Here is a 15,257-nt window from a genome sequence, read left to right on the forward strand (position 1 = left end):
CGTTAGAAACAATAGGATCTTAGATTGAATCGCTGTTTTTAGAAATGCTGAATGTTGCCAACCCTAGGAAAATCTTGTCCCTGAAACAAAATGGCGGTCTGCGCATCATGACAAATTATTGTGAAACAGAATTTTTTTTAATGGTGTCAAACATTTGTTTTTGAACGGGTCATTTTACAAACTTTGAAATCAAGTTTTGTTATTATTTCAGTTCTTTGACACGACTGGCCCATAATGGAATAGTAATAGAACTTGTATAGAACATTCACAGAACTTCGAAACTTGACGAATTAAAATTTTAAATTCCAAAAACCAATAAAGTATGAGCTTTCAAAGTGAACATGGGTAAAATGACCGCTCAAAATACCCGTGACGTCACGAAATACAGTTCACAATTCGAATGGCAGTCCCACGTACTGCCATGTCATTAATTTTATTTACCGTGACGTCTGACACTTATGCCGGGTGACTTCTAAAATTATTAAGCTATTAAATTCTAAATTGAACTTTTTTGGGTAAGTTGCAAAAGCAGGAACTACCAATCCAAAAAAATGCAATTTTATAGCCGCAATATCCACCTTTAAACGTTTTTTATTATTTAATATTATGCACTGGCTAGATAATAGACACACACAACATCAATTAAAAATTCTTTCCATAAGATTTGAAAAGAAAGCAATGTCGCCACAGACCAAGTACATGTTGACTATTAGAAGAATGGTCTGACTTTTAGATCACGAAGCACGCCCACATCACATTTATTATATGATAATAATAATGGATCCAAGAACACCTTTATGAAATAAAATAATTATGACTTCGTTTGATCCTCTTTTGGCCGCCAATATGACTTCAGAGTTTTCCCTCCATTAAATGGGTAAAATGGCCGCTGGTAAAACGCAAAAAGCCCTGGACAGAGCAATTCGACAACAATTCGACGAAGCCGCGGGGTGAGGGAGAAGATGTATGGATAATTACAAAACCTACTGAATTTTTTTAATAACATCCCATTTCTTGTCTCACCAAATAACAATAAAATCATAAGCCTTTATATCTGCATTAACACAACAAAAATCAAACTACAATAGTTGATTTGTACCACTTCGCATTCAAATCAGTTCAAAAGTTAGTCCTACAAGATGGCTGACAGGCAATTTCCCCTGACCCTAGATTTGGCTTCTATGCCATTAATACAAAATCCAGGGCTTCTTAGGTCCAGTAAAACATTCCATAGACAAAGCACTCTTTTTAGGATAAATAGCCTAATACAAATTTAAAAAAACATTCCATAGAGTTTGTTGTGCTTGTTACATCATTGTCGTTTGTTGTCGATGGTTAGAGAAATACCAACATTGACGTGTGTAATTATTAAAAACATTATATTATATTTAAGCGAGCTGACCATCATCGAGATTCGCCTTTTGAGATACTTTACACCAAGGGGACAGATGAGGAAGAGAAGAGGATGGGACCGACAAAAGATGAAAGTTCTTACCTGTACAAACCATCGTCAAGGAGGTAAACCTAATCAATTTTTTTCGTTTCATATTTTCAGTATTTTTTTTTAATTTTAATTATATGCTGATATTGCTTTCTGTTCTCATCAGTAAATAAGTACTTAAAGGGCCACATGCATGAATTTTTAAGTGGCTTAGCAAAAAAATGCGATCATAATGTCCTGATAAAAATGCTACTTTTTAAAACCCTTTTTTTATTTTTAAAATAAATTAATAAAATTTCACAATAATAAATAAACCTCATTTTAATTAATTCGATAACGATAATATCATTTTTAGACCAATATCTCCGAATGTAGGTAATTTTAATTTAAAAATAGTTAAAACAGTACCTTACGATTTTAACGTTTTTCAACGTTTAGATTAGCGGTAAACACGAGATTTTTTTTCTAGAACTATACACTCTGATATTTTAGTAATACGTTTATCATAAATAATTAGAATAAACGCCACGAAAGATCAATTTCCCAGGCCTGCTAGGGCAAATTGTACAGAAGGTCTGTCCATTACGCCAATTACGTCCATTAGTCGAATATTTGTTTACACGACTTCTTTACTTAAGTCGTTAAGATTTCCACTTTACTTTAGAGATTTGCTGGGGCAAATTCAACGGTAGGTCTGTCCAATACACCAGGGCCGCGCGTCGCATACTTTTTTGCAAGGCCTTACGGCGTTAAGATTCCGACTTCATTTTAGGGTATTGTCCCGTCTTTTTCTTGTCCAAAATTTACTTGCGCACGCCAGGATTTAAATTCTTCATCGTAATCATCGACCACGGAGGCCGTGAAACTGTATATTTTTTATTACATATGTATAGGTTGATACGTTGATTCCTTTTACGCGGTCGGCCTTTGAAATTTAACGTTTTTATTTTTAGAACCAACGGTGAAATTGATGATTGCTTGCCCATGTTGTTTTGATAAAACTGTAAACTTAACTTATTTGAAATTTTCTACGGCCATAAACCATTTTCTATTAGAATAAATCCATTCTTTGGAAATCCAATTCATTTTTTGATTACCTGCGTGTTGATTTATATCTTTCATTTTCCAGGGCATCTACTACCAGCATTCAGTCCCCCAGACGAAGATCTGATTCTCCTTCGTATCGTCTCCACGTCACTAATGTAGACGAGCCCAAGAAAGGTTTTGGATCCAGGGTGACTGCAACAACTAGGAGACCTAGCAAAGGATGTAATATTTACCATAAAAACAACTTAAAATAAACTTAATATTTCATTATAATACTCTAATTTCTGGTATTAATGTTCTCATTTAAATAATTTGAGAACGGGAGTCTTCAATTATTACTTGGTTTGTTAAAGATTACAAGAAGTTTCCTATCGTAGATAATTGCAAAAAAAGTCTTACTGGACACACGTCCGATCTGTTTAAGGTATTAAGTTATTCTTTTAAAGCAAATGAAATGCAATAAGCAACATTATAAATTCAAAAAACTCATTTTAAACCCCTTGAAGAGGTACTTCTTCAAGGGTGTTTGGGCATGAATCCTAGGGTTTTTTAGGCCAATCTTTCTTGACCGAGGGGTCGGCACGTCATCATTTTTCCAAAATGGGGGCAAAATATAAGTTTTTATTTTAAATTTAAGTAGAGTTTTGGTAAAGGGCAAAGGCTATTCCCCCCTCTTTTAGCTCCCTCTAGATTCGGCACTAACCTATCTTTCTGTAAAACGAACCATAACGCAAATTATTATTTTTATAAATAAAAAAACATTACTAATAACGTCATCAATATCTATCTCTCCACTGAGTATTATTGCGCGAAGGAAGACGAGCACCAATGAATCCTCCAAAGCGGGCACATATCAAACGAGCCCCGAATTGTACCCGAAGAGCGCATGCACTCTCACTAGTAATATGTACCTGAAAATAAAGATCAGCTTATGAATTCGATCTGGGTACTGATGATGACCAAAAAGTTGGCATTATATACTAGTGAATTAAATTATTTGTTTGAGCTATTCTTCTCATTTTTTAGCAAAATTAGAATAAAGCGTGATATTTAGATACCTTTAAAGTATCTGCATTAGTAATTGCATCATGTAATCACGTTTTTGATCATTTAATTGATTTTTCACCCAAAGTCCCAAATTTTGTGTGTTTTTATGAGGAATTTTTAGACCATAGATATATTACTCACGTAGACTGGTTATGATTAATCATAATAAATTCAGTCGTACCAAAAGCACATATTTTTTTAATTTTATGATAACATCATTGAATTTATTTTCAATTTAGATCAAAATGCTGACTGGAGACCAGTGTCTCCAAACAGGAACTCTCAACAGCGGGACTGGTCTATGGGCCCAAGGGAAACGGGCCGAAAGCAGTGGTCCAAGAATAATTTCCAAAGTGATGTGAAAATCAATGAGAATCCTTCAAATAAATCTTTTGTTGTACTTGATCAAAGCATAATAGCGGACCAAGCAAGAAATTATGCCAATCATAGTAATAAATGGTACAGACATTCTAATGATTAAGTATTATGTATTTAAGATTTTATGTGAATAGGAAACAATTTCGTGTAGAGATTGAATTCTTTTTGTATATTTGTACAGTAAATGAGCAAAACTGTAAATTTAAACAGTGTTTCATTAAAATCTGTAGACTATTATTACCACCGTATTTCAACATTCTTGTTTCGAGATATTATCAAAAACCTAACAAGCAATATCACGTTGTACATGTCTATGCGTCTTATTTTATTTGTTGGCAGATAAACTGATTTTTCAAAGCTTCTTCGGAATCATTTTTAGTCGTCATGGCTGGACTCCAGAAGGCCCATGATTAAGGAGTAAAAAAACACACAGAAAATTACATTAAAGGTATAGTCATAAAATACTACAAAAAAACATTGGCAATCGAATTTATAAGTTTCGACTTCCAAAATTGTTTTGAAAAATAGGAGTAACTGGCCTTTAGTAAGATTTATCTGATGCTTTACAGGGCACTATTATTATAGTTGAGCTGAGAGCGTCGTTATGATCTCTCTTTCAAATACATGCGCCTTTCAAGAGACAGAGATAGAGAGAGGTTACAACTGAGTTATCGATGGTATGCCTTTACTCGCTCACTCGCAGTCGTATCGTAATGCATGTAGGGCTGGGAGACGCGGCACAGTTCAGTCAAGCTAAGCATTTTTAGCGAAATCGTTAAATAATTTAAAATGTACAATGTTCGACCCCTCTTACAAATGTTCTGCTGACATTTCGCGAAATAAAATGATTTTGGTCTTAGACAGTGGTCGGCAAACTTATTGGCCAAATAGCCAAATATGTACATTACAACGATTAAAAAAAATTCTGAGAGACAAATCTGTTTTCATTTAGTATTTTTTAACCTTTATTTAGTTAAGTTTTAACCTTTATATCCATAAATTTAAAAATGTCCTTGCATCTCCTTGCAAAGTTTCAATAAGTCAGGTTTGTATGTTGTTGTTTTTAATTTTAGGCATGATTCCAGTTCCGGTTCTCATCAATAAGACGACTTCTCAGTTTATTCTTGATAAAGTTCATGCTTGAATAAGATTGTTCGCATGAGTATGTAGAACCAAAAAGGGAAAAAAACATCAAACGCGAGTTTTTTCAGCTGATCGTAAGAGTCAGGAATACTATTCCAGACGTTAAAAATGATCATGTCTTCCTTCTCCAGGTCTTTCAAAGCAGACCACTTGTGTTGTGAACTAAGATCACTTTTGTTCTTCTCCAATATTTCCAAATCAATACAAAGACGTTGAAATTTAGAGCTCAATATTTCCATGTTTTTTAAATCCTGCATTTTTATTTCAAAGTTACTAATGTCAATGCCAAAAGGAGAAAATTTCAACTCAGTTATCGTAACATTAAGAGGATTTTTGACGAAAGTTAAATTCCTAAACTCCTGAAACCTGCTTATACCTGCTGCCCGTAGATATGTGTGCCAGAGCCACACTCAAGGAGCCAAAGAGCCGCATGCGGCTCCGGAACCGCACTTTGCCGACCACTGGTCTAAGACAAATGAACAATAACACCGTTTGTGTGGGGTATTATTCCATCCAAAGTTACTACCAAAACAGGCCTATTCCATTTGAGCCAATAGAAATAGACCATAGTTGATTTGTATGAAAGTTGCTGTCAGTTGTGTTACATGACGTTTCAAATTCGGCTTATCCCAAAACAGTAATTGTTTTATATTTTACGATTCTAATCGAATATTCTTAAAGTAATCTATTACTAACAAAAAACACGGATGTAATATCACTTATTTGACACCTGTATTCGTTTCTAGCGTTTATCCAACAAAGCGTTCGGGTGGAATAAGTCAGTTTTGCGAAATACCCTCGTATCGCCATTTTGTCAAGGGGCGTGTTGGGCTTGAACTTTAACGTCGCGTCGGTAAGACTCAAATACTGTAACTTGATACAATGGTTAAAAATAATGGTTTTAGAAACAGCTCGCATACGACTGAAAGTATTGAATATGTGCTGTAACTTTCAACTTAAGGCCAACCTAGGTGTTATACAACAATGCCTATACTAATCATAAAAAAATATTGTTATCGGAAATTTTATATTGTATGACATCTATGTTGCCCATTCTTGGCCATGAACGGATTAGAGGCCTGAGTACTAGATTAAATATAAACAAACAAAAATTAGTCACTTTTGCCTTTCGCCAATAATTGGGCGACGTTGATCAGAACTTGGCCAACTGTTAAGTTTTAATAATACAGATAACTTTAAAGACATTTCCAATTTTGTTTTTTAATCCAGAATTACAGTTTCATTACGGGGAACAGAGAAAGGATATGTACTAAAAAGTAAAAAAGGGTGTTCCTAATTTTCTCAAAAATCATAAGATTTGTAAGTAGCTACTTAAATACCTACCTACTTAATACATACCTACCTAATTATAAACTGCATATTATATACACCATAGTAATGAAAAAATGCGAATAAAACAGTCCAAATTAACACTATTATTTCTCATTTGTTTTAAATAATATTTTGACTAAACAATTCATACAGCCGCTGCCATCAAACGTGCCCTTTTTCAAATAAAAATCATATTTACGAAAAATTGAGAGGGTTTTTTTTCTTTTTCTAGATTGTTATATGAATATATCGTGTTACCGGCCATATTTTATATTAAATGCCATCCCGAACTTTGCAGATTTTCTGCGCGCCAATACTCGGTCCTCGAGTAATGTTCGGGATGGGCAGAGCATGAAACTGTCGCCAAGGCATGGGCACACAAAGGATTACAGGTTCTACTGATTGTAGTGAAATGAAAGCAGTAGTTTTGTTTTTGCACATTATAAAACATGGAGAATATATTTAAGTAAACATGTTACATATTATGACTCGGCACTTACCCCCAGGGATCAAAAATTGGTTCTTAATTCTATCTAAAACTGATTAACCACTTAATTACGGAAAGTGAGCGGGGAGCTTCCATACGGCCGGCGGTGGTCTGTCCCAGACAGATCGAGCTGGCACCATCAGGGCTTTGGTCCAGGAGACGGGTCCAGCGTCTCCGACAAGGTGGCTGATAAGCGGTTCTGGAGCGTATCGGGTCTATCGTTTATGTAACATTAATGGAGCGAATCCATCCATTGAGCTGATCGGCAGATTACTTGAGCGGGTGCCGTCCGGGCTTGTGATTTTATTATCCGTATCTTATTAAGAAAAATACGGCTTGTATCGCGCCACTTGAGGTGAATGCTTCATTTCCCGGAGTCCGCGGAATAACGATTTACAAGGGATCGCGTATATAAACTTCAGTAGAACATCATTTGTGATCTTCACGAACACACACACGGTCATCCATTATACGGACGTTTATTTAATAGAGCCTGCACCGACTTGGTTTTTGTAAAAAAGAACCGAATAACCCGCATCAGGAATACTGATGTACACTTTTTTAATACGATCGCCCATCCAGGGTAAAAATGAATTATAATCTAATTGACTGTGCGATCATTACACGGCCGTCCCGCTCGTGTAACAATTCCAGAGTACCCAGCGAAAGGAAACGGAAACAAACAATAGACTGCCCGGCGGTCTATTTGTTGCCAGACCGTGCTCTCTATAATTTTAATCAAAATTAATGCTATGAATGGTACTTGTTCTGAAGAGGTGTTTTAAATAATTACTTTTAAATAAGACTTAACACCGCTTCATAACAATCGTACTTATGGTAAGATAGAGAGTAAAGATACATGTACATAAAAATATAAAATATTATATGAATAGATATATAAACATAATAATATATTTGGGAAGAAAGTCGGGAGATTAGGAAATACCTACTGCTCGTTACTTATTCGTCCGTGTATGAATCTGGGTCAGACCAGATAGGTATGTTCGTAGTCCATCAGGATATGTATGGGTAGTCTGTAAGTATACCTAAAGGTAAAGTCGCTCAGGGAATTGTATTGTCCTATGTCTTGAATGAGTTTATTTTTACGTCTGAGTTATTTGTGTTAATAATATGATATTAATTAGGTTCTGAATAAAAACAACGATCTTGGCTAGGCTGACAAAACGGAAGAGATCTTTATTACGTACCTATCATAGACAAGTTAAGTTTTTTATAAGTATCTAAAGACATGGTATTTTGAGCATATCATAACATCCCCACTTTCAGAATACAGATATTTTACACATTAAAATACTACAGTTACGATGACTAATATTTTTACAAACTTATAATGTTTCACTGAAGCTAAGCTTTTAGTAATTGTGTCTGCTGACATATCCTCAGACGGCAAATAATAACCTAAAAGTAGTAAATCATACTATAGGGGCGAACGTTCCAGTACAATAATCAATACCACTTTTTATGATTATATCCTTTCACAACTAATCTGGCACGATAAATGTTATTATTTTTCCTATCACACCTTTTGTTAAGCACCCACTTATACTTAACAACAGTTTCACTTATTGAGGCATCCGCAATTTCCCAAGCACTTTAAATCTTCTTGAACTGCGCGCAACCAATGTTCTTTCTCCAAGCCTCGTGGAGGTTTCTCCAATGATAGCTCACCAACATCTATATTAGTACCTTCTGTACACATATTTGAAAAACCATACCTTTCTGGTTTATTCCTATATCTCGCAGGTAATGCCTTTACCACACTGCTTGTACTTCCTGTAGAACTGTCTGAATCTTCATTCTCACTTAGCACATATTTAGGATAATTGCTGTTTTCTGCGGAGGTAAATGAATCATCTGGCTAACATTCCCCCACTGAATCTAAACTCTTTTCTTCATTTTCGATGCTAGTTTCTGAATTCTTATTCTATTCACACTGCTTGCATCCAAACTCTTCTCAATAGTGACTACATCCCGACTAGTTGTAATAAACTTGGACTTAGCATTATATATTCTGTATCCCTTTACATCTCAAAATAACCTACTAGGATACACTTATCAGATTTCTTATCCCATTTTAACCTTTTTCTTTGGGTACATGTGCCATTACAGTACTCCTAAACACCCTAAGATGACTAATATTAGGTTTGATATTTGTTGGTATATTGGTCCATAACTCGTATGGACTTTTATTATTTAGGCAAGCTGATACTGTTCGGTTCTGTAAATAAACAGCTGTATTGGTAGCCTCTGCCCAGATCGCCTTCTTCAAATCAGCATCAAATAATAAACAACAAGCCTTTTCAACGGTTCTTCCTCTCGATTAAACCATTTTGCTCAATTGTGTACTGATTCGACTTTTGATGAAGTATGCACTCCAGTCTTCTAGAAAAGTATCAAATTAACGAACATTATCACTTCGCTTTAATTAAAACTTTAATTTTTATATTAAGTTAGTTCTCTACTTTGGCTGTATAATCTTCAAAACACTGAAAAGTTTCACTCTTACTTTTTATGAAGTAAATATGAGTCATGCGACTATAATCATCATCAATATTATAAAGTACCTTGATCCCCCCAGAGAGACATTCTCCATTGGTCCACACACGTCGGTATGCACCACTCCGTCTAGTAGCTGAGTGCTTCTATTTCCACTGCTTGGGATAGGTAGACCACTCTCCTTCCCTTTACAACAGGTAACACATAAAGTTGTACTTATCCTCTCCTCCCATTTCTTCCGTTTCCTCGTGTACATGATCATCATTTAGTTTCAGGTGCCATTTTTTATAGTACCCTACGAGCGCGTCAAGCGCCCTCTGTAGGTATATAGCGGCCATATTTGCTTTGAGCAAGGAAACGTAGAGTTTGACGTCATCTCCATAAATCAACTAGTTGCATCTCTCGTCTCGGGGGATGTCATATGTGAACAGCATGAAGAGAAAGGGTCCCAGAAGACTTCCTTGGGCACGCCTTTTGGAATTGGTGATAGCACGTTCCTGGTGAAAATTCTGAAGGATGTATTCTTTTGGTATTACTGTACCAGTCTCGTTAGGTATATGGGCATGTTAGTGTGGTGCAACTTCTGCACGAGCCCGTCTATCCAAACGGTGTCGAATGCTTTCTCTAGGTCTAGTCTTTGAATTTTGGTAGATTGTGGAGTGCATAGACATATGAATATTAGTAGACCTGCCCTAAGTGATTAAAAGCGTATTATCCCCACTCCCCATACCGGTTCCATTGGAGCCGGCTGTGCTCGCGTATGGCCTCAAGTGAAATTTGAAAACGTGACGTCATCATTCTTGTGCGAACTATGGTCGAGGCATCATCGGTTCATTTTACGAAATAACACGGCAAAATGTTGACTTGTACTATGAACACTTGTAAAAATAGATTTGAAAAAGAGAATAAACCCAATTGTCGTATTACATTCCATATATAAGCATTATTTTACTTTATTTTAAGCATATTCACATCGTATAATATAGATCAGTTTTAGAAACATATACTATCACATCGAGAAACGTCTGGACGCGAAACACAAAGCTGGTTGGTTGCTGGGAAGTAAATTATGAACATTTATAAAAGTGTCTTAACTAAATACTTAAACGAAATATTCGACTCTGAAAATAGAACCGAATTTTTTTGCCGAATTTGGACTTCACAAATTTGTTCATAACGTGGCGAGTAATTTGCGCTCCCATGTAAAAATGTCTATTCATTCAAAAGCAGATTTTACTTTTAAGAAGTAAATGGTGATATTATAATGCGAGATGCCTATTTACTGTCAGATTGATTTATTGACAAATCACAGTCAGCCTTACTCCCTTCGTTCTTCAACAGTTGATTTTACCCCTCGCCATTATCTTCTCGTCTATTAATTCCTATGTCTGTGGTGGAGTGCCTTTTTCTGAAGCCGAACTGCTCGTCTGGCCTGTTGTTATCGAGGTGTGGGACAAGCCGGTTGAGTATAATTTGTTCAAATACCTTGCTCAACGTAGAGGGTAGACCAATCGGTCGATAAATCGTCGGCTGGGTTCTTTCTTCATTCTTTTTTTCTTCTGGGATCTTTGTTTGCCTTTGCGAAGGGCAGCACGGTCGCCGATTTCCACATCGCCGAAACCACAAAAAACACATCGCCCAGACAGGCATGAGACAGGCACTGAAATGTTCTGTAGTGTATATGATGGCTTTTTGAGGGATTTTTTGAGTAATTTGCTGTGTATTTGATCGCTTCCCGGCGCTTTATTCATTTTTGTTCGATTGTGACAGAAATATCACTCGGCGTAATAAAATGAATATCCATAGCATTCGTCTGCTGTAATTCGCTCCGTTCTCGTAGAGATTCAGCTACGATTTGGTCCTTTGCCGAGGCACAAAGGCCGTCCGTGGCTGCGTAGGCTCTCTTGAATCCATCGTGTCAGATTTTTCTTGTAGCGACAGCGCTGTTCCTGTGCCGTTTGATGTCGCTAGAGGGGGGATTATGTGATCTTTGTGTCTCAGCGCGCTTGCCATTTTCCATAAGGAATCTCTTTTAGCGTGAGCGATGCAACTTTTTGTTGAAAAGTTTGCGCTAGAGATCTGCAATTTCGCTCTTTGTTTCCTTTTGCAGGCAGTTGTAGGCTGTCTTGAAATATGTTTTGCGGTGGTACATGCATCGCAGGAGATTTTTGTCATTGATGAGAGATAAAACGTACTCGGGAAGCTTGCTCGTGTATGAGTGTACTTTTTTGAGAGATATGTATGTGTCTTGAGCTTTTTGAAGTATTTCCGTGAGAGTGCTTGTGGCTGCGTCGATTTCTTGTTGTGATGCAGAGTTCCCAAAGTGAGATGTATTCGTTCGTTGATTTCCTTTTTGAATCCTTCCCAGTTGGTACGGATGGTGTTGGCGTTCCACAGAAGGACTCTCACACCCTCGGAATTATCCATCGAGAGTGGTCGTGATAAGCTCCATCAGGATGATGAGCTTCTCAGTCCTTGATGTGCAGCGGGCAAGCTGAGAACGAACCCACAGAGGATCTTGGAGCAAGGCCATAATTTCCACGTCATCCTCGGCAGATGTTGGCGCACGCTTGGGCTTCTGCTGTGGGCATGGCTGGGTGCGGGGCTGTGGGGATGGCTGGGGCTAGGACTGCTGTTGGACGGGGGCGGAGCCTCCGGCTACAATGGCCCAGGTGCCTCCACCCGCCCTCGCTTGAGGAGGTGTCCTGCTGGGGCCTTGTTGTGCGGGACATTGTGACTGTCTAGGTGGCTGCTGGATTGAGGTGACGTACGCAACCCGCTTCGGCAGCCTCTGTAATTGGCTGGATGTATGCGGCGGACTCGTCTCTTGTGGTTTTCGGCCATTTTGCCAAAGCACTTCACACAGCTTGCCATGTGGGACCCGTGACAAAGTCCTGGCACCGGTAGCACTGTTTCACAGGTATTTTACAGCTGTCCCATATTCACTTCCTTTTTGAAATGAGCCAGGTGGATGGGGTGTTTAGCGGAAGCAGTCGTCATCCTGACCAACTTGACAGCCAGAAGCCTTGTGCTTCTAGGTCCTCTGCGATTTAAGCTCGAAGTTCACGCTAGGCAGGCCCTTGCTGACGGCCTTCTTCAGCTTTTCAGCCTCGGTTGTGAATGTATGGAAGACGAGAGCCTCCGCTCGTAGCCCATTGGTGAGGGCACGGTGGTCGTCCATTGTGGGCAAGAAAATACCTGAATGTAAACAGCTTGCCTATCCCCAGATGTCCTTGCACCTCCGAGGTAATTTGCGAGTGCGTCATGTTCCCCAGAGTCATCACTACCGGGAAACTCGATCTTTCCTGCCGGCACCTGCGGAAGAAATTTTTTTTTTTTTTTTTTTTTTTTATTAAATATCAAAATAATATACAAAAATCAAAAAGTCCCAATAAACTACTTTAAAGTAGTTTGTCATTGGGTGCTTTTAACTTAAACAGATTATATCAAATGTATACATTCATATCATGAGAGGTGTAATACAATAAAAATAAAAACAAAAAAAACAATTAAAGCGTATGCAGTTAGAAATAGTTTGTATTAGAGTCTAGTACAAACTATTTCTTTCAGCTAGCCAATTTTTCAACAAAAAATTTCTTTTTATATTTGTACATTTTTTGATTTCTGCAGGTAACATATTTAAACAATTTGGTATCATGTAGTCTAGCGTTCTTTTTCCATATTTGTTTACATGCTTTGGTACGATTAGTCCTTCATTTAATGTAAATCGAGTATTGTAAGTGTGTTCCAGTCTATTTATGTACATAGGGCTATTTATGTGCTGAAAAATTATTTTATACCACATAATTGCTCTTACCGAGAGGATTTTCAGATTTTGATAAAGGTGTGGAACATTATGCCTTTGTTCATATAAACTTTTATGAGCTAATAATTTAACAAGAGAATTTTGAACTGCTTGAACATGATTTATATTTGTTTTAGAGGAAAATCCCCAAGCTGTAATTCCATACCTTATGATAGATTCAGCTAGTGATAAATAAATTATTCGAAGTGTGCATATTGGAACATAAAATTTTAATTTATATAATCTACTAATAATAGATCTCAGTCGTTCACAGACTTTATTTATCTGTAAATCCCATTTGAAAAAACAATCAATAATAACACCATTAACATTAATATTGGCGCGCTTTACTCACGGCGCGCCCGCGCCTTCACTAACCTCCGGCAATCCGGTATACCGGTTGCCGCACTGGATCGGTTGGGGCCCTTGGGGGACAGGGGCCTCTTGATGGACGGGGACCGTGTAGAATACCGTCCCTGTCTTTCTTCTAAGTGCCAACTGGTGGGCGCCGGACGGTATTGCAATCAGGGTATAGTCCTGGTCCGCGGGGTAGAGCCTCGTGGAGAACATGTTAATAGCCTCTTCTGGCTGCGTGGGTCTGCGTAGATGAGTGCGGGTACACGCGGAGTTGCTTTAAGAAAGGCAGTTGGGGGCACGGGCGCCTGTACAGGGGGCTGGCAGGTCTCCTTCGAGGGCTGGCTGCGTACACACAAGCCAGACAGTGCGACTTTTGTTGCTATATTTCAAACCATAAAAAACCTTGATTTGCCAAGGGGTACCAAAGTTAGTGCTGGTTGGAAACTAGTGATTTAATCACCCCTAGCGCTAATGTGATGGCTGAGATCTGGGACTGCCATTAATATTATGATTTATCTGGGTTTTTCAATAACGCCTCAACTAATAAAAAATCATGCAAATGTAAGTAGCATCTCGTAAGCCTAGATGCATACACTGTGCAAAAAACCACAAATTTAGTGAATGCGAAAAAACCAAAGATATAGTCAAATGATACAACTGCGACAAAAACAACAATCTATTTGGAACAAAAAACAATACTGAACACAGTGCGAATAGCGAAAAATGTACTTACCGAAAACGAATGGTTATCATAGCACAACAGAGAATCGATTATGAATAAGTGATGGATGATTTTCTAGGCGAGGAAATTGACAAATTAACAGATGTTTCACAGCACATTTGCGAAGATTCACAACATTGTAGAAATCTGCTAAAAAAAGTCCCAAATACTTTCATTGTTCTGCACCAAAACATCCGAAGTTTAAAAAAAAACCTAGATGAGTTTGTGGTAACACTAAACATTCTTGAAACATTACTGGACCTCATTGTTTTAACAGAAGCGCACTTAAATATAAATAACGCTGACACACTGTACACGTACAGTATTCCGAATTACACATACTTTTCGTCAACTAACTATATTAATAAAACCAGTGGTATGGCGGTGTTCATTCTAAATAAATATAACAATGTCACTGTCACAGAAATTAAAATTCAATTAGCAAACTGTTTACAACTGAGTGTAAAAGTGAACGACATTATGTACCATATTATTGCCATCTACCGGACGCACGGATCGAATCCCAAAAATTTCATTATAGAAATCGAAAAATTATTACTGAGTCAAAAAAGTACCTTTAATATTATTGTTGGTGACATTAACATTAATATCGGACACTGGGTACAAAGCAAAACGAAAGATGATTATATAAATGTAATGACTTCGCTAAACTATAAATCATATATAAATAATGCAACACGAAATATCAGCGGACAAATCCCTTCCTGTATCGATCACATATGGTGCAACTCAAATAACACTCAAAAAAACATGTCGATATTATGGAAAACCAGTATAACTGACCACTACACCTGTATATTCGTTAACAACATAGACAAAAAAGTACCAACAAAACTGACAAAAAAAATATTTAAATTTGAAAACTTTAGAAACAAATCTTAAGATGGAAACCTGGACATCAATAATTGAATCGGAAAATCCAAATACTTGTGCGGAGAATTTCGAAACTGTTTTCCTAAAT

At 37.3% G+C, this 15,257-nt stretch overlaps 1 protein-coding gene across 1 annotated transcript in view; it reads left to right on the forward strand.

Annotated features, from left to right (window-relative positions):
• LOC149422654 (uncharacterized) overlaps positions 1-4,016 on the forward strand; it is a 73,400-nt gene extending 69,384 nt beyond the window's left edge. The window contains exons 7-9 of the mRNA XM_089633983.1: positions 1,394-1,518; positions 2,571-2,710; positions 3,775-4,016. Coding sequence (XP_089490109.1) covers positions 1,394-1,518; positions 2,571-2,710; positions 3,775-4,016 — 507 coding nt within the window. The remainder of the gene's footprint in view (positions 1-1,393; positions 1,519-2,570; positions 2,711-3,774) is intronic.
• Positions 4,017-15,257: the final 11,241 nt, after the last annotated feature.

Source organism: Hesperophylax consimilis, chromosome 7 (genome assembly GCF_061612785.1).
Source record: "Hesperophylax consimilis isolate HC1 chromosome 7, BYU_Hcon_1.0, whole genome shotgun sequence".
In the NCBI taxonomy this organism is placed as follows: domain Eukaryota; kingdom Metazoa; phylum Arthropoda; class Insecta; order Trichoptera; family Limnephilidae; genus Hesperophylax; species Hesperophylax consimilis.